Genomic DNA, 18,156 nt, shown 5'->3' on the forward strand with positions numbered 1-18,156 from the left:
TGGTCTTTAAGGTCCCTTCCAACCCCAAACATTCTGTGATTCTCTGATTCCCCACTCGAGAAGAGGTCTTTGATTGCCAAACACATTCCTGGTTGATTCCCGAGAATATCCCTATCAGTTCACCATGTGCCCATGATTTATGAAAATCTTGGTGTGACACAGGTGCACACTAAAAGCAGCTTGACAAGGTGATACAGGGTTGATGGTGGAAGCACTGGAATCACCCAGCTCTGAGAAAGGAGACCAAGCTCGCCCCGCTGCAACACCAACCCTGTGTTTGGGGCCCGTGTGTGTTTGTAAGTGGAGGCAGCCAGGCAGAAACCCTCTTTCTCCACCTGAGTGCTTTCCCACTGCCGAGATGCTGACCTGAAAGGACCCAGTCACGGGCTAGGTCTTGGCAGGAGAGCAGCACTGCTCCTAAAGGGATGCTGGGTCTGAAGAGGAGGATCCAGCCAGTCCATGCAATGGCTCCGGGCGGCACGGGCAGGTTTTGCAAGTGTGCTCATGTGAAAATTGTAGGACAGAAATAGAGACAAATCTGCTATCTATTAAGGTTTTCACAGAATCATCAATGTTTGGCCACTGTTTTGGTGCAGAAATTCTTCCTGATATCCAACTTGAACTTCCCCTGGTGCAATTTGAGGCCGTTTCCCCTTGTCCTATCACTAGTTGCCTGGGGGAAGAGCCAGATCCCCAAAAGCATAAAGAATAGGGGTGCAGACCAGCCTCACAAAGAGGAGAGAAGCCCATTACTGAAAAGGAATTAATGCCCAGAAGATTTTCAGCTGCATTTCAATCTTGTATCAACTGTACCCACAGATCACAAGTCAAAATAATCTCTACAGCTGGATCGATACACATGGCCTTTTAACCAAGCTTCTCTCTTCTGTCAGGAGGCTGTCTCAGCAAAGGTGTTAGTGCAAATCCACATGGGTAATCAGGGATTGTATCCTGACAGACACAGCCCCAGCAAAAGCCACCTGGCAGAGCCACACTGGTGCAGCTCTGCAGAACAGGAAAATAGGAAAAGTCTTGCAGATCACCTGAACCAACTCCTTCTCCTGAACAAAATCACCTGGAATGTTTGTTTGTTTGTTTTGCTGAGTTAGAAGGTACAGCTTTGATTTACAGCACCAAGGGAAAGCATTCCCTGTCTTTTCTGAATTCAGTTGGGAGGCAGGGGCACAGGGTGAGCAGATGTGAGGAAATCAGTCTGTTCGCAGGCAAGTGCCTTCTGTGCAGAGCTCCAGCTGTAGTTGTAGAGCTCCAGTCAATAGTTGCTTTACAAAAAAACAGTTTTGTTTTGCAGGCACAAAGGCTTCTTCTATCCCTACCCAGCAGGAGGTTTATAAAACTGTCATTTCTTGTCCTGTTTCTGCCCTTGTCTCTTTGCTTCTACTTCTTACAGACTGCCAGTAGGTTTTTTATTGCTTTTAGATTTTTGTTTTAATTGAAACTGAGTAAATTGCATTTTTCCCTAAACAGCTTATGGGTTTAACAAAGTTTTCCATTATTTAATGAGGAAGAAAACAGTAACCTTCAGAACAGAAAATAGAAACATTATTTAAACTTGTTTAATTCAAGAGCACAGAGACATAACCTTGCAATGAGGGGAGCACCTCTTGAGGGACCTTAAAAGCAGCTTTTGCTTGGGCAATATTTAAGGGATAGTGTTTAGTGCAAGATATGAGAAAACCTCTGGAGTATGCCCAGCAATTTTCCCTTTCCCAAACACATTTGTTTCAAAGGAATGAAAACACCAGCCAGCTTCATTTCTGGCTGTAACATCTTTCATGAAATATCTCCATTGATAATGGGAGAAAGAGAGGAAAAAAAAAAACATTCACGAAAGCAGAAAACCTTCTGTCTCATCTCCCTCTGACAAAGCCATTCTCTGCAGATCACATCTTTAGCCCTTTTCAGAGGTACTCGGGCTAGGCAGGGAGTGACAGGAGTGAGTGGGATACTCATTTGGTGGAAGACACAAGAGCTGGAAAGCAATAAAGCACCTGGCATCTCATTCTCAAAAGAAATAGCTCCTGCCATGCTTCATCTTCTTTCTTTTTTCCTAGAGGACCCCTAACATTAATATCATTAGTGAACAAGGTGCTGGTCTTTCTTGTAAAGGAGCAGAGCAGCTGCCTTGGGCACAGCTCAGCTACACTACCCTAAAGCCCCATATCCATGTTTGTAACCTGAAACACTTCTCTTGCTTCCAAGATCTCCTACAGCTCCCAGCCTGCCCCTAATGCAGTGGGAGCCACCCTAGAGAGGGGGAATTTAAAGAGCAGGTTGACAAGGGATTGCACCAAGCTGAAACCTTGTTGAAACAGAACGAGACTGTGGGAAGCACCAACGGGAATCAATGGGATCTGGGAGGAGCAGGGAGGATTTGTGGCTGGGAGCTGAACTTGGGCAGCTGGACAGTGGGTGCCACAGTCTCTTTGTGTTTTGCTGTTATTACCCCCTCTCTACCCTGGCCCCTCTTAGAAGTCCATTTCTGTGGTGATGGTGGGTTTGTTTTCACTGGCAGCACTGCCCTGGGAGTCGCTGTCAGTGGGACCCTCGTGCTCTGGCTTGTGACCAACTGAGGGAAAATGCATCCATAATGGAGCTCAGTTGGAAACCCTCTGAGCTTTTTGCTGCTCCTGAGCAGAGTGTATTCAGCACTGAGACAGAAGGTCTAATAGGCTTCTGCCATTTCCTTTGACTCAGAAAAATGGCTATTGTAGCTGCTAGTGCTCTACCTTCACACAAATCCCCTTTCTTACTAGATACTAAAGAATAAATCCTATTTGCTTGGCTCCAGGATGCCCTTGGAAAAGAACCAGCAGATCAGGCAGTGCTTCTAGCCATGCTGCCATTGCATTGACCCATCTCTAGTTAAAGCTGGGCTGGTTATTCCCTTCTGATACCCCAGTGCTTCCCTCAAGCAATAGCTCCCTTGGGAGTATCATCATTGCCTGACTCCCTCCTGGAGAAACAGGGGGAGAGGTTTCCCTTCTCCATTGCCACAAGAGACAAGCTCTTAGCAAGCAACAAGTACACCAGGAACAGAGACAGTATCTGTACAATGACACAGGGAATGAGTGGCATTGCTCTATGAGCTCTTTGACATACAGAATCAAAGAGTCATTTAGGTTGGAAAAGACCTTTAGAGATCATCAAGTCCCACTGTTCCCCCAGCACTGTTAATCTCACCACAAACCGTGTCCCCAGGTGCCACATCTTCACATCTTTTAAATACCTCCTTGCACCACCCTTTAATGCTGTTTGTGCAAGACTATGTGTACAGGGACCAGGACAACTAATGACTTTGGCTACATTCCACAGTGTGATGTTGGTTGCATTTCTCCTCCATGAAAGGTGAACAGTGACCTGAGCAGGGTGTTTTGTTCTCTGTAGAGTGGGAGAGATGGAGAAGAACCAAAACAGACAGAAACCTACACAGACCTATTAATAAATTCCACAACGAGGTGCTGAGCCCCTGGCATTACATCTCACAAATCTGCCACACGAAGATACCAAGGAATTAAACAGCTCCAGATAATTGCAGGGCATAAATATATTCAGTATGATCTTAAATTTGGCGAGATTAATTTTCCTGACAGCTTGTTTAAAAGAAAAGTGGGTTATATAATTAAAAGAAATAGACCCCTCTCAGGTGGCCCATTGCGTGACCAGCAGATACTGCCTTTTGAGATTCTCACCTACCTGGATGTCAGCATTTCCCAGAGGTTTTTATGCCTCCAACCCTTTCATTTGGCTGTGGAGTCACAAGCAGGCTCTCAGGCACTGATTTTTGCAAAACAGCAAGCTTGGATATAGATTTCTGGATTCAAATATTGTTAACACTTGCCTATAAAGCACAGGGCACAAATCAACACTGTGTAAAGCAGAGTAATAGAAAATCCAGGCCGTTAATCTTCATAATGTGCCTCTCAGTAGGGATTTCACTTGAATGTTATTTGTATTAGACATGATACTGAGTGCAGTATATGCAGTTATACATAAAATAAAGGGGGTATTTAAGTCAAACACCATCCCCCTGTTGAGTGCAGACCCAAATATGGAGCTGTTAACAGTGGACTGCACAGGTCTGTTCATCTGCCTGACTTGCTGGTAGTGGCATGTTCCACCCTTGGTGCCTCGAGAAACCCATTTTGGGGGAAAATTAACGTCTTTTTAATGAGGTTTGTGGTGCCAGCCCAAGGTCTAGGAGCGCTGGTTGTTTTATGGACACTTTTTCTTTCCTCTCCCCCTCCCCACGTTCCACTTACGGATTTTCCCCGCAAAAAACAGTGCAGGCAGGAGGCTGTGACTGAGCCTCCTCTTGTGTGTTGAGGATGGGAGCAAAGAAAATTCAATCAGACTTTCAAATGAAAAAGAAAAGGCTTAACCCAAAGGGGCAGTGAACTTCTTGGTTACTTTATTGATGCTTTTCCTCAGTGTTTTTTTCTGCTGCAGCTCCTCTCAGCGTCATGGAGTCTCAGGTATAACAGGTTTTTTTTCCCCAGCATGACTTGTTCTCCAGGCAAGCCTCAGACTGCCAGGCTGGCCATGTGCCCTGCTCCTCTGGACTGCTGCACTCTTATATGCTTTCTGACCAAGGTCCTGCTGGCTTTTTTTGATCTTTCAAGGGATTTTCCATTTCACATCTCTCCTATGCTGGCCAGGAAACACCTGTGAGCTGCCAAAAGGCTGGGGTAGATTTTGCTCCTGCAGTCTATTAAGTGTTTGGGACATATACAACTCCCCATCATTGTATCTTGAGGTCAAATATCTATTTATTAGTCTGAACCTATATTTCTCTTTCTGCCTGTGCTCTATGAAACTTGACACACTTGAATCTCAGGAACAAGTATGACAGTGTCACAAGCCCATGACTGACAGTGATATAAAAATGAAATATGGACTTTGGTGAGGGGAACTCAATCCTCTGAGTTTCTTTTTTGAATGAAATGTATAAATTATCCCCGTGAGGATAAAATGTCAAGTCGTTACAGGAGTAATCAATAGTGATGTGAGCAATGAACTAAATGTTCCCAGCAGCTGAGTTGCATTTTTATAAGATGGTTTTGCAAAAATCATAGAATAGGTGGGAAAAGTGGGTTTATTTCTTGTTGAACATACTTATTAAACAAATTCTCCAAGGGAACAAGGTGGTATGACAGTCCTACCACATATTAATACCACATTTACTCAATTCAGCACTGAAGACCTGCTTTGTTCTTGATTAAGTTAAAATTAATAGGATGTGGCATTGCAACGACTATATTAATTAGCTCCTTGGAGTCCTGATCAAAAACAGGGGTCTGCTGAGCCAATGCCACCCTACATCAAAGTGTTCTCAGATGATCTGCTCTGCAGGTCTGGGTGAAGCTGGTAGGCTGGTAGACCACTTTTTTCAAGGTTAAAGGAGGAAGAAAAAGAAATGATTAATGGATGAGATTGCTCCTTCATCTGCTAGACACCTCACGGAGCCAGGGCAGTGGTGAGCATCCATCAGGCTGAGCCTGCAGGGGCAGGAGAGGACCCATCAGCGGGGCTGAGCTGCCCAGGATGAGAAGGCAACAGGTATATCCATTGCAGGCAGAAACCTGAGTACAGGACAGTGAGGGGCTGCTCCACTGGGGCTGACAACACGGCCACAAGCAACACCACTCAACCCAGGGCACGTCCTCCAGCTTAGCTGCCCCTCCAATGCCTCCCTGATTTATTGATACTGAATATGCTTTTAGCTCTGTGCATGGCTTCCCAGTTCAGAGGTATTCCCAGCTTTTTCACTAGCATTTTGCATGAGAGATGCTTTTTCTTCCCTTTCAGATGCTAAAGACTTTGTGAAAGTTTGCAGTTTTTCCTTGCTATTTTTTTCCATTTCTACTAGGAGAATCTCTTCTCTTTGATTTCTGTCTGCAACTGTCACTTGTCTTTAGTTCCTGAGAACTCAAAAGCTTCAAAGAAACATTACTGAACTTTTTCTCAAAAGAAAAAGTTCAGCGAAAAGGACCTTGTTCATTCTATTGTTTTTTTTTTTTCCTGGGACAGGAAAAGCCCCCATGGAACTGTGCCCAGCAATGCAATCTGCTTTGAGAATTATTGAAGTGAAAAAGCCACAGGAGTTGAGGAGCAAATCTCACATGCTGAAAACCACCTGCAGTTGACCAGCTCCTTCAGCCCTCCAGGTTCATCTTCTTTAAAGGTCAAAGATGAGAATTTCACTCTCTGTCAAGGTACAGCCCTGTCCCACACCATCCTCTGTCCTGGCAGGAGCAGAGGTGGTGACAGGCTTCTGGTACCCCAGGGAGGGGGAAGGAGGATGGACCTCCACACACAGATGTATCAGGACGGCCCTTGAGCATAGGGATACAAATTTGTCTCACTACTATTTCCCTCCTACCCATGCAAAACTTAACAACTGGTAGTCTGAATGCAGGAAAATACTGGGAAAGAGCCGGCAGCTCAGAAATTTGCTACCCTGTTAGTTACTGCTTGTTTCCTCAATAACTCATCAGCTCAACTGATTTATCATAAACTTTTTTTTTTTAATCCCACACCTAAGAGACTTCGAAATTGGATAGAAGAGATGGTATCCATGGGAAGCAAGACACAGGGGTGATGTTATTGGAGCACAACGAGTTAGCTGGGCATTGGAAGCGTCTCCAGCTTCACATGGCACAAGTGGCTTGTACTGGAGGGCAAAGAGCAACCAGACAGATTGGGAATGTAATAACCCAGCTTCATCTGCTTAATGCAAGGGAAAGGAGGGATGTCAGTGCTGGGGCTGATGGGTTTGGCATCTAAGCTCTCTGTTTTAGGGGTAGATGGTCACAATGTTCAGATTTCCTCCCTCACCAGCCCAGGACCCCCTCACGCTCCTCAGCCCCTCCAGACACCTTTGTTCACCCACCGTCCTGTGCCACTCAGAACGGGGCAATTCCACAGCAGGGAAAAGGCAATGGGGACACCACAGAAGCCTAAATTCCCCTCTGCCCCCCACCCAGGCACCCCCATGTCCCACAGAGGGATGCTGGCCACTGTCCACACCTCGGGCAGGACACAGAAGCGTTTCCAAACGTCAGGAAGAGAAAGTGCCATCTGTGAGTCTTGAGCAGATGCTGCACAGAGACGAAAGCCTGGTGAAAGCCTATAAGGGAAAGGAGGGGGGAAGTAGGGAGATGACAATTAAATAGCTATTTTAAATGATCTGGAAGAAGATTAAAGGCAGCTGCAGGTTTGGGCTTTTTCTTTTTTTCTGGGAAAAGCAACTACGAGATTACCTTCACCTCTTCTGCCTTTGCAAACTGCTGTTAAGAGGAAAACCTAAGAGCTAAATTGATCAGCTGCGTTTCCCCAGTTCTTTTATTATCCCTCCAGCTGACAACTCGGGAAGGGGGAGGGAAAAGGAAATCAAGTGAATTAAAATCAATTGGGGGAAAAAAAGAGAAGAAATTATGTAAGAACTGGCAAAACACAGCAGGCCAAGTGGTTATGTAAAGCAATGAACACAAGAGCTTATTTAAATTAGATCTAGCTGCGAGACAGACCAGAGTGTAAACGGGCTGGGATTAGGCAGGCTGGGCTGTCGTGCATATGCTGAGTTAAAGCCCTGAGTTCCCTGAATAGTCCATGAAAAAAGGTAGCTTTTAGGGATTCTCCTGCCACCATAGATGGGCATTGATGCTGGGGCAAGGGTTGGTCTCTCACCATCACTGTGGGGATAGATCCAGACACATTTACACACCAATATTTTCATTTTTGTCTACCTGAGGGTGTGGCAGCACCATGACCTGATGGGGTGCAGTCCTGCCACAAAGGTGCTGGTTTGTGGTGCTGTCAGTGGGATGAGTGCACCCAAGCCTGGATTTCTCTGGTGTAGAGAGTGATTTAGAACAGCACTGTTATTAAAAGCCATAGTAGGAATTTGGCTGTGACTTAAGGAAAAGAAATCAATTCCTCTAGTCATTACCAGTATAAACACAGGATTCCTGAACAGAGGCCACTGACTAATCCTGGATAGGATTTGCCAGCAAACCTGGAGAGAATTCATCCGTTTGGTTTTATGGGTTGCTATTTTTGTGTACTATGGAGAGATGTTTGTCATATTTATTTACCTGGCACCACAGATCTGACGGTGGGCAGAGCCCTGCCACCCACAGCAGCAGAACAGTGAGCACATCACACCACCCCACCAAGATGCTCCTCACCAGAGGAAGGTGTAAGGGAGTGTCTACAGCAACATGAACGGAATTAATAACTTTGTAAGCCTCCCAGACTAATGGGAATTCAATAGATGACCTTGGAAAAGTGTGTAGAGAGCATGGTGATGGATGCCAAGAGGACAGGCTGCACTCTGTGTCTCCCAGCTCCAACACCTGGTTCTTCTTTCCCATTCCCTTCAGACCTGAGGCTCTTTTGCGTCTTCCTTCCAAGGCATTAAAAGAAGAAATGTAGGCAGGAATAAAGCAGAGGAGCCCCTTGGGCAAGCGGTTGTTTCATGTGCAGAGTTATTTATTGTACAAATCATCCAAACTATGAGCAGGCTTCATAAAACATAATAAACAAGGGAACTGGAGGGATGGATGAGCTGCAGCCACGCAGGGTGGGATGATGCAGAGCAGGACCTCAGTGGAACAGCAGCCTTTCCAAATGGCTGAGGAGGTCCAGAGCAGTTCCCCATGTGCTGCCCTAGCAAATGAGCAACGTGGAGCTGCTGGAGATGTGGCAGTTTCTGGAGGCGCAGGGCCTGCTGCCATGTGTTTTAATAAATGGGTTCACACCAGCTGTCCGTGCAAATAAAACATTAGCATGTGTCAGACACTCTACCCAGGCACTTGCTGTAACTTAGGGGACATTTTTCAGCAGAGCCACTCAAGTGCAGGCTGTGCCATGACAGTGGGAAAACACCTCCCTCTCTCCCCTGTGAATTATGGCGTGCCAGAGAGCTGCCCACACCCAGGCTCCCCTCACGTGTGCGCCCAGTCCTGGCTCAGATAAAATTCCAGGCTTTTAGGTTGAGGGGCTGCTGACTCCGTGTGTTGGGACTGATGGTGCACTAAGACTGTAGGTATTTCTTTCACCTTCCCCTCTTTCCCCAGGTCCACTATTTTTCCTCCAGAAAACAGGCACGAAGGTAAGAAAGTAAGAAGTGAAAAAGGAAAATCAAATTGCACAGCATCTGGCCATTAAAATTCAGACCTTGATGAAAATCAGGGTTGAGAGTGTACAATGTTAGTGGCACACAGGGCTGCACATGGTGGGACAGGACACTCAGCGGGCTCCTGTTTCAAGGGAGCTGGTCCCAGAACCAAACCCACAGGTACTGACCCACAAGTGAACAGGGGAAGCATCTCACCCTGCCTCAGAACTCTCTTATCTGTTGCTACCACAACGAGGAGCTTTTAAAACCTCTCCAGCTGAAATGGAGGAGGTTTTAAGTGCAACCATGAAAGCATGAATTTACTCGTATGGCTTTAAGAGGTGTTTAATTTATGTGGAAAAAGAACCTAAAATTGGCTGCAGTGTGTTTCAGAGGATGTCTGCCAGCTAAAGCATTGACTAGACCGGAATAATGTGGCTATAATGGACTTACTGCTGTTACCAGATCTCATGTGGATGCCAATATCCAAACCAGACATCCCTGACTGACAGAAGCAACAGGCAAGCTTGGCAATGAAGAATATATAATAAACCAGATTCACAGGCTGATTTAAGCAGCAACAGGGACAGTGACAAACAAAACTGGGCAATATTACTGTTCTAAAGAATTCTGTGTCAGGGGCCACACAGAGAGTCTCGATGGCACGAGGAGAGATGTGCTCAGAGTACAGAGCATGGTGACACACAGTGTCACCCTGCAGATCATCTCACTTACTGCTTTTCCTGATTAGCAGTGTGTGCTGCCCTGAACAATTTGTAATTGGTAGGGGAATATCAGTAATTACTTCTTACAGTTGTTATGGAGCTGAAGTGGTGCAAGTTAATACGTACAAGAATCAAATATGCCAAGTGTTGTTTGAATAATAATTTTTTTTTCTTATTACAAGGAAACCTGGTTGTTCACTCAGTCTAGTTTCACTCAGGAATACCCATTAAAACTTAAATACTCAAAGCAAATACAGAGGAACTTTTTGAAAATCAGAAATGTTAAATTGCTACAAAAAAATAGGCCCTTCCAACTCAGAATATTCTGTGATTCTGTGAAATATTCATTCTGGGAAGCTTGTTCCAGTCCAGGGAGAAGCATTCTCCTACAATGATCCCAGCAGAACCAAAGCTCACAGTGGGCTCTGAGGATATAAATGGTTACTACAGTGGCCCTATTCTGAGACTGACTTTCAATCAGTCAACAAATAAAACCACTTGGAGAACTAATGGCTTCCAAAAAAAAAAATTCCCAATTTACTTTAGACAGTTTGCCAAACAGGAAGAGGAGTGAAAACTGTCGAGTGATTTATTACAAATGATTTGCCAGCTCAAGCAAGTGCATCATTCGGAAAACGAATGCAAAGAGATGCTGTAAAGCAGCATGAACCCACCACGAAAGACCAGGGCTCCAGACTGCCAACCAGCAAGACATCTGCACGTCACTCTCCACATCACCACTGCCCTTTCAGTCACAGATCTTCCATCATTTGTCTTTTTTTATACCTCTGCACAGCTTACGACGTGAGAACGCCGGCTCACACGCTGTGCGATGGTTTCCATTAACGCACTTCAAACCTGACTTGCAGCTGCTTTGCTTATTCACCCTGGAGCCTTCCCCAGTCCAGGGCCCTGCATCACATTGTGTGCTGCTTCCCTGTGCTTGGGGGAATGGAGTGAAACCATTAAACAACCTTCCTATCTCGGCAAATCTACTTTTGCAGCCAGATCCCCCAAGGAAGAACAGGTTTGCACAGCCTGGGGTTTTGCTCCTTCTCGCTCCCCACAGCTGCCTCTTTACTTTTAAATTAATTCAGTAGTTAAATAAATATATATATATATATGAGGAAAAGCCCACAGGTGAACTTCACATACTGTGTATTCATGTCTGCCTACTCCTTACTTGGCTAATGGGATAAGGTATAGCCTGAACTGCAAGACTGTCAAATACATTGAGAATTGTTTAAACTGTAATCTCCAAAGATATGGATAGGAAGTAATCCGCTGGTTTTAGCCCTACCATGGTAACAATGAGCATCAGTTTAATCCTAAGAGGAAGATGAGTGGAAATAATGCATTTCAGTCCCATTGTTCTCAAATCAGATGGCTCATGTCTCCTCAGAGAGTGGAGAATTTGGGTTAAGTACACTGGGCTGCTGCTGACAAAACCTTCAAAGCATTTACAGGAGAAATGCAGCCCCACCACCTCAGATGAAAGTTAGGGACCACGACAAAATGCAAAAGGAATCCAGGGCTTCTGTGGGAGATAGATGCTGGTTTCCTGGAATAGTACAGAGGGAAACTGGGAGAGACACGTCTAAACATTCACTGGCTCTGGGCTTAAATCTAAATGCATGTACCCTCGCCTGCTTTTAGTGGGAGAAAACGTTCTGATTCCTTTCCCTTTAAGTTCCCTCTGACTCTGGGAACATCTCAACCACTCCAGGACACATGCAGCTTTAAATTCCAGCTGCCCGCTGATTAACCCCACCTGAAATTCATGTTCCAAATAAAAGATTGAGCAGCTATCACATGCGAGCCTGGCAGCAAAGGGACTATGGAGATTGGTGTCTTGCTCTCTCTGTCCCTCCTTCCGTGTCTCTTACATTTTTCAAGCCCAATGCTTCAGTAAACAAATGCCTCAACCTGTCAAAGCGCTGGAGCACTGCAAGTGTTGATGCTGAAATCCGTTCCACGCATGGGCGTGTTGGATTTAGCAGTGTGTGGAGACCAGCAAAGCCTTGCTGAAGTCAGGAGGGGCTGCTAGTTAAACCAGCTATGGATTTCCCCAAAACAGCAAAAATAGCAGCCTCGGGCTTTGACGATGCAGTTCCTTTTCAGATGCCTGTGCTACACCCTGTGTCCAAAACTTTCTGAAATTAGGAGCTGTCACTACACTGAGGAAACGGGCTCTGGATCAACACAAGGAACTGGGGGAGAGATCGTTTTATTCCCCTGATCTTTCTGGTCTCTTTCCAGCAGAAGGGAAGGAGACGCAGAAGATACAGAGAAAGGATGGAGATTTGGGTTTTTCTGGCGATGAACTGCCACCTTTGGGTGAACGTCCCTGTGGCGGCACGGCGGAGCGGAGCCGGACGCCCCGGGCTCAGGGCGGCACGGGAGGGTTGCACCGGCCCCGGGCAGGATTAATCGCGGAGCAGGATTTACGCCGGCGCAAGGTCTCAACCCGGCGCGGTGGGGCAGGAGGGGGTGCGGGTTGGGGCGCAACAGGAGGAGCCCAGACGTCCCCAAATCCCTCCTGCCCGCACCCTGGGCCGGTCCGTCCCGTCAGGGCTGCCCGGAACATCCCCATTCCTGAGCCAGTCCCCCGCTCCAGCCTCCCCCTCCTGCCCCGCCCGTCTTCGCAAAGTTTGGCCAACCCGGGAAGGAGGAGGCGGCTGCCCGGACCCTCCCGGACCCTCACCTGGATGACCGTCTTCAGCGTGGAGGTGTCCACGATGGTGGTGCAGATGAGGGAGTCGGGATCCCGGTCCTTGGCGTAGATCTGCCCCATAGTGAAGATCATGGGGATGGCGAGGAGGAAGGAGGCGATCCAGATGCAGCTAATGAACTTCTTGGTGCGGCTGCGGGACATGATGCTCTTGGCTTTGAAGGGGTGGCAGATGGCCATGTAGCGCTCCATGCTGAGGCTGGCGATGTTGAGCGCCGTGGCATAGGTGCAGGCGTCCCGGAGGAAGTAGTAACCCTTGCAAACGGCTCCCCCGAAAGCCCAGGGGTGATGGACCCAGATGAAGTTGTAGAGCTCGATGGGCATGCAGAGCAGGAAGATGAGGAGGTCGGAGAAGGCGAGGCTGGCCAGGTGGTAGTGCACGGTGCTCTGCAGGTTCTGCAGCGACTTCTTGCGCACCAGCGTGTACGCCGTGATGGAGTTGCCCACGGTGCCCACCAAGAAAAGAGCCAAGTAGATGACGGTCACCATCACTTTGGAGTAGATGTCGGTGTTGACGTCCAGATCCTCCTCGTCGGGCACTTTAGGGAGCAGGTCGGAGCGGTTGGAGGCGTTGGCATAGCCGCTGGGGTGCGGGTGCAGGGGCCCGGCGGGCACGGCCGGGGCCGTGGCGTTCGGGTGCATCCCCGGGGCCGGGCAGCACCGCCCGGACCGGCCGCACCGCCCGGACCCGCCGCTGCCCCCGGCGGGGAACTTGGCTCGTTTTAATGCGGCGGGAGGAGCCGCCGGTCCCGGGGCTGCCGCGCGTGTGCGTGTGCGAGACGCGTCCCCCGCCCTGCGAGCCGCCCACAGCCCCGGCTCCCTCCTCCCCGCCGCTCCCACGGCGTCCAGATGTGCCCTGGCAGCGCGGGAGCCGCCCCGCACACACGCACACCAACACAGACCCGCACACACGCACACCAACACAGACCCGCACACACGCACACCAACACAGACCCACGCACACCAACACAGACCCGCACACACGCGCACACCAACACAGACCCGCACACACCCGCACACCAACACAGACCCGCACACACGCGCACACCAACACAGACCCGCACACACGCCCGCCCGCCCCGCACAGCCGCGCCGGCAGCCGCCGCCCCACCGGTGACCGCGCACCCCCTGCCCGCCCCGCCGCTGCCTCCCCCGGACCCGGGGGCTTTGCAACCTCAGCTGCGTCCCCAAAATGTGGCCCGTGGAGGGAGGGAGGGAGAGAAGGAGGGAGGGAGCAGGTCCCGGGCTGGGCTGCAGAGCTCCTCACCGCTGGGACCCCACCTCTTGTCCATCCCTCACAAAGTCAGTCACAGAGGCACGGCTGAAAGCTGAGGGCTGGTAAGGGGCTGGTAGTGGGTCCAACTTCCCTGTTCCTCTCCCACAGGGAGAGGAGAGGCACCAGGGGTGCTCCAACACACTTGTGCATCCATATGTCCCACTGGTCCTCAAATACACACTCGCCTGCTGCTGCTGCTAGGAGAAACACATTTAAAAGAAGGGAAAGCCCACCTAAAAATACCTACCTGTGCCCTGACCTGCCCGGGGCACCCTCAGTGCCATGGCACAGCAGTGACAGCTTTGCTTTGGTCCCTACCAGTGACTTTTCACTTTATCCCATATCCTCAGGTCTGGGGATGTGGAGTCCTCTCTGAGATGCCTTGTTGCAGGGGCAGAGGCTGTGGGGGTGTCACGGTGATGCTGAAGGTGACAGGGGGATCCCTCACAGGGAAGGGCCCCCCAAGGCTGAACAATCTGTGCTGGGGTTACCCTTTCAGCCACTCTGTAAAACTCTGGTGAGCTGTTTGTCCACTCAGTTGTCTTTATGATAAAATTTTCACAAATGCAGAGTATCAAGGAAAATCTCATTCAGGGCATCAGTAGTTTATCCAAAGACAGCCATAACGTGTCCCATTCATCACTTTTATATGAATACCAAACTTTCCACAGCCATCCACCAAGAGCCAATCTTACCCCCAGCTTTGCTCCTCTTACATTCGTCCAATAGGATCACCATGGAAGAATAACCAAAATCAGATTTATTTAGTCATCTTATTCATACAAATTTGGAGAGAAATATTTTCCAGCTCTCATCCCACACTAGTTTAGAAAATGACTAATAAGCTCTTAACACCAATGTTCCTTTCATTTGAGCTCTTCTGTTATGAAATTTCTATTAGTTGAGAGGAGTTTGTCAGAGTTGGTTTTCCCAGCTCCTCTCACCCATTGTTCCTGGCCCTTGGACAAGTTCTTGGGATGGATCAAGAGTACTTATCCTGAAGAAGGAAAGTGGAACATGAAGTTGGTGGGGTGTACTGATGTGTGAAGGGGAGCTGCAGCTGGGATACAAGCCTTCTCCTGGCTGCCCACTGCCCCTATCCCTCAACTACCAGTTTGGGGGGAGCTTATAGCCCCATGATCCAAGCACAAACCCACACTTCTGGACTAAGCACCTCTCTCACAGACACAGCCAGTGAGTTCCTTTGGGATCTTTGTCTGTAACCAAGATATATTGTCCCTTCTGGTGCTGTAACTTCATTTTGGCCTTGTGAAAAGCAATTGCTATCCCCACAAACAAGATACCCATCTGCTGGTCTAATTTTGCAGTGTGGATGTGCACGTTTATATCAATAACTGTCTGCAGAATGCTCTGGTTTGGATTTTGTTACCTCATGTTTCTGCACACAGGCGATGTACAGGCACGGTTGCTAACAAGGAGAACATTGACTCTCTGTTCTGCCCCAGCAGCTGTTCCTGAGTGCTCCACGTGCTACCTCCTCCACCTTCCCTCCATGCCAAGTACTGGCAGGGAATATCAAGAGACATAGTTTAAAAATAATTCTAATTACACCCTGAAATAGCAGGTACCCGGAAATAATGTGGTGTTGATTTACAATCAACATTTCAACAGGCTGGTGCAGTTTGTACCAGCCAAATCTCTCTTTTCCTAAAAGTGCATTGGTAGGGTACTACCCCAAAAATGGTTGGGTACCACCTCAAAAATTGGGTGAGACTACCTCAAAAAAGGGAAGGTCTCAGCAGCGTATTTCTCTGAGCTAATTAATAAATTTAATAAATTCCATTAATTCCTTGGCAAATCTGTCTCGCCACATGTGAAGAATTCACACTCTCACAGGCAGACAGCTCTGTTCTGTTTCTCACAGACAGGGTGTTGAGCAAAGACCTTGTCTCCTGGGATTCAGCCTTGCATTCCCCATGCAGGGATCAACCTCTCCACCTTTTCAGAAAGTTTTTTTTCCAGGCAGGTTCTACCTTCTGTCCTCCCATCACTTTTACAGAGCTGGACACCTACAGCTGGCCCATGCCTGAGCCCCTGCCAACCCTGGTCTCCAAGGAGGCAGAGGCTTAGCCTGCCAAAGGAAGGCACCCTAGACATCCACCCCCTTCCTGCCTCTCCATGTAGCACCTCTTTTCCCTCCCCACTGCTGGTGTTTGGCCTGGGGGATCTGTGAAGTCTCTTTCCATGTGTGGGATAACAAAAAGAACGACAAAAGTATCTCTTCTCACCTTCACTTCTGCTCTCTGCAAGGTTTTAATCCATATTCCCTTTCCAGCCAAAGCAGAGCTGGAGTTGAACCACTCTCCTCTTGTGCCCCAAAGCCTCCACCATAAATCCCTGCTGTTTGTTTCGGAACTCGCCGACCTTTAACTAATCTGGGCTCGTTTTAATACATTTTGTGTGTGTGTGCCTGTGGCTTAAAAAGGAAAAGAATCATGGAAACCGAGAGATGCCTGATCTCAAATGTTACAGCAAGGCATTTACTTAAAATCTTGCAGGAAAATGTCACCCAAAGACCTCATCTATTAAAACTGCCTGGACTTTGAGCTGAGGGTCCCACAGTGCCTGAGATGCAAGGCCCACAGGATGCCTCACTCCCTTTTATGTTGACCTAAGTGTTTTTCATCTTTGCTTTTTCCAGGTGCAGTTGGGAGTCACTAGGAATTTTTCATGTTAATCTTTTTCCTGTCTGATTTCATTGGGTGGGATTTTTCTGAAGGGCAAGGAAAGCAGCAGAGAGAAAGCTCTGCAAGAGGTTGCTGCTAAGAGACAGCACCAACCTTTTTCACATCTAGCACCCTGCCCCAAATACCTGTTAGAGCAGGTTCCTGGGTCAGGTAATGCTGGATTGATTCAAGCCTCTAAAATCAGCTCCCAGTGGACTCACTGCAGTCAGGGTCTCTCTAAAAGTCAGGAGCGTCTAAGATGGGTTAGGAAGGTAAAATCCTGGGGTGTGTAGGGCTTTTTTGAATCATGCTGTGCTTGAACAGCAAGGAAGTAAGGGAGAAAGGAGGGACAGAAAAAGGGGCATCGATCAGCCTTGTTGATGACAATATTGACTGTATCATTAATTACAGGCATGGGAAGGCATCCCCTCCTACCCTCAACTTATTGCAAAATAAAGTGTTATTGGTTTGGCTGAGCAATAAAAGATAGCTACTGCCTTTGGCTGAACTGATTTCAGGAGAGTATTTTAAATCAAAACTGTTGATACATGGGATATTTATTACCTCTCATTTTCATAGCAAAGGCACCTGCTGAGACTGCAGTGTGAGCATGTTGGTGTGTGGAACAGACAGACCCCGAGCAAGGCAATGGTCACACACCCCAGCACGTGTGTCCCTGGGCAACTTAAAAAAAAAAAAAAAGACAACCCAAAAACCAGAACACACCAGGATGTGTGTGGTGCTATTGGTAAGAGAGTTACCCTGAAGTCTCTGGGAAGGGACAACTGGGAAATGAGGTGTCCAGGCACCTTCTACAGGTCATGTCTTCTGTGTGCTGCAGGGACAAATTCAGTCCTTCGACAGAACTCCTTAAAAGATAATAGATGTACTGGCTGACATACCCTGTAATATTTGTCTCAGACATCAAAGACTGGTGCATTAACTGGACACACACAGGAGATATCAACAGCTTTGGCTTAGAGATAAAGGAGTTTTGGGTCCCTCGAGTTGTTGCTGCAACAAGCCCAAATTTGATTCCTCATGGCAATAAATGCATTTTATCTTCATATATGCAGTATAAGTGCTCAACACACCGACATTCATGCTCACACACTGCAGGCAGGATTTTCCTTTGGAAATCCTCTGTTTTATTCCAGGAACAAATATAAAGAGAAGGGACAGAGGAGCCCAAAGGGAGAGTTTGTGCTTGCTGTGGCTGGGACCTTCCCTCCTAGCCCCAAGCACAGCACATGCAGATGGGCTGTTACTCTATTCCTAAGGGATTTAATCTGCTTTTTCAGCCCTGGCAGCAGCTCTGTCAGCTGTGCTTCCAACAGCTCCGCGCAGCGGTGCTGGCTCAGAGCACAGCCCTCGCTGCCAGGAATACTCCAGCTCCAGCTCAGCTCCATCCCTTCTCCTCATACACCACACCAACATTTTTCAGGAAATCTCAGAAGTCACACATTAACTTCATTTTCTCACCCCTCCTCCCGGTAATTTACACCACTTTCCAAATTTTCAATGTGCCTGGAAATTGTAAAATGCAAATGGAAAAGCAGCATAGCAAAAATCCCTGGCAGCCAAGTGCTCTTTACTGT

General features: G+C 47.9%; 1 protein-coding gene across 1 annotated transcript in view; it reads right to left on the reverse strand.

Annotated features, from left to right (window-relative positions):
• The window catches only part of NTSR1 (neurotensin receptor 1), a 56,434-nt gene extending 43,019 nt beyond the window's left edge, over nt 1–13,415 (reverse strand). The window contains exon 1 of the mRNA XM_064674073.1: nt 12,569–13,415. Coding sequence (XP_064530143.1) covers nt 12,569–13,237 — 669 coding nt within the window. The 5' untranslated portion in view covers nt 13,238–13,415. The remainder of the gene's footprint in view (nt 1–12,568) is intronic.
• Nucleotides 13,416–18,156: the final 4,741 nt, after the last annotated feature.

This window comes from Pseudopipra pipra, chromosome 17, assembly GCF_036250125.1.
Source record: "Pseudopipra pipra isolate bDixPip1 chromosome 17, bDixPip1.hap1, whole genome shotgun sequence".
NCBI classification, from domain to species: Eukaryota; Metazoa; Chordata; class Aves; order Passeriformes; family Pipridae; genus Pseudopipra; species Pseudopipra pipra.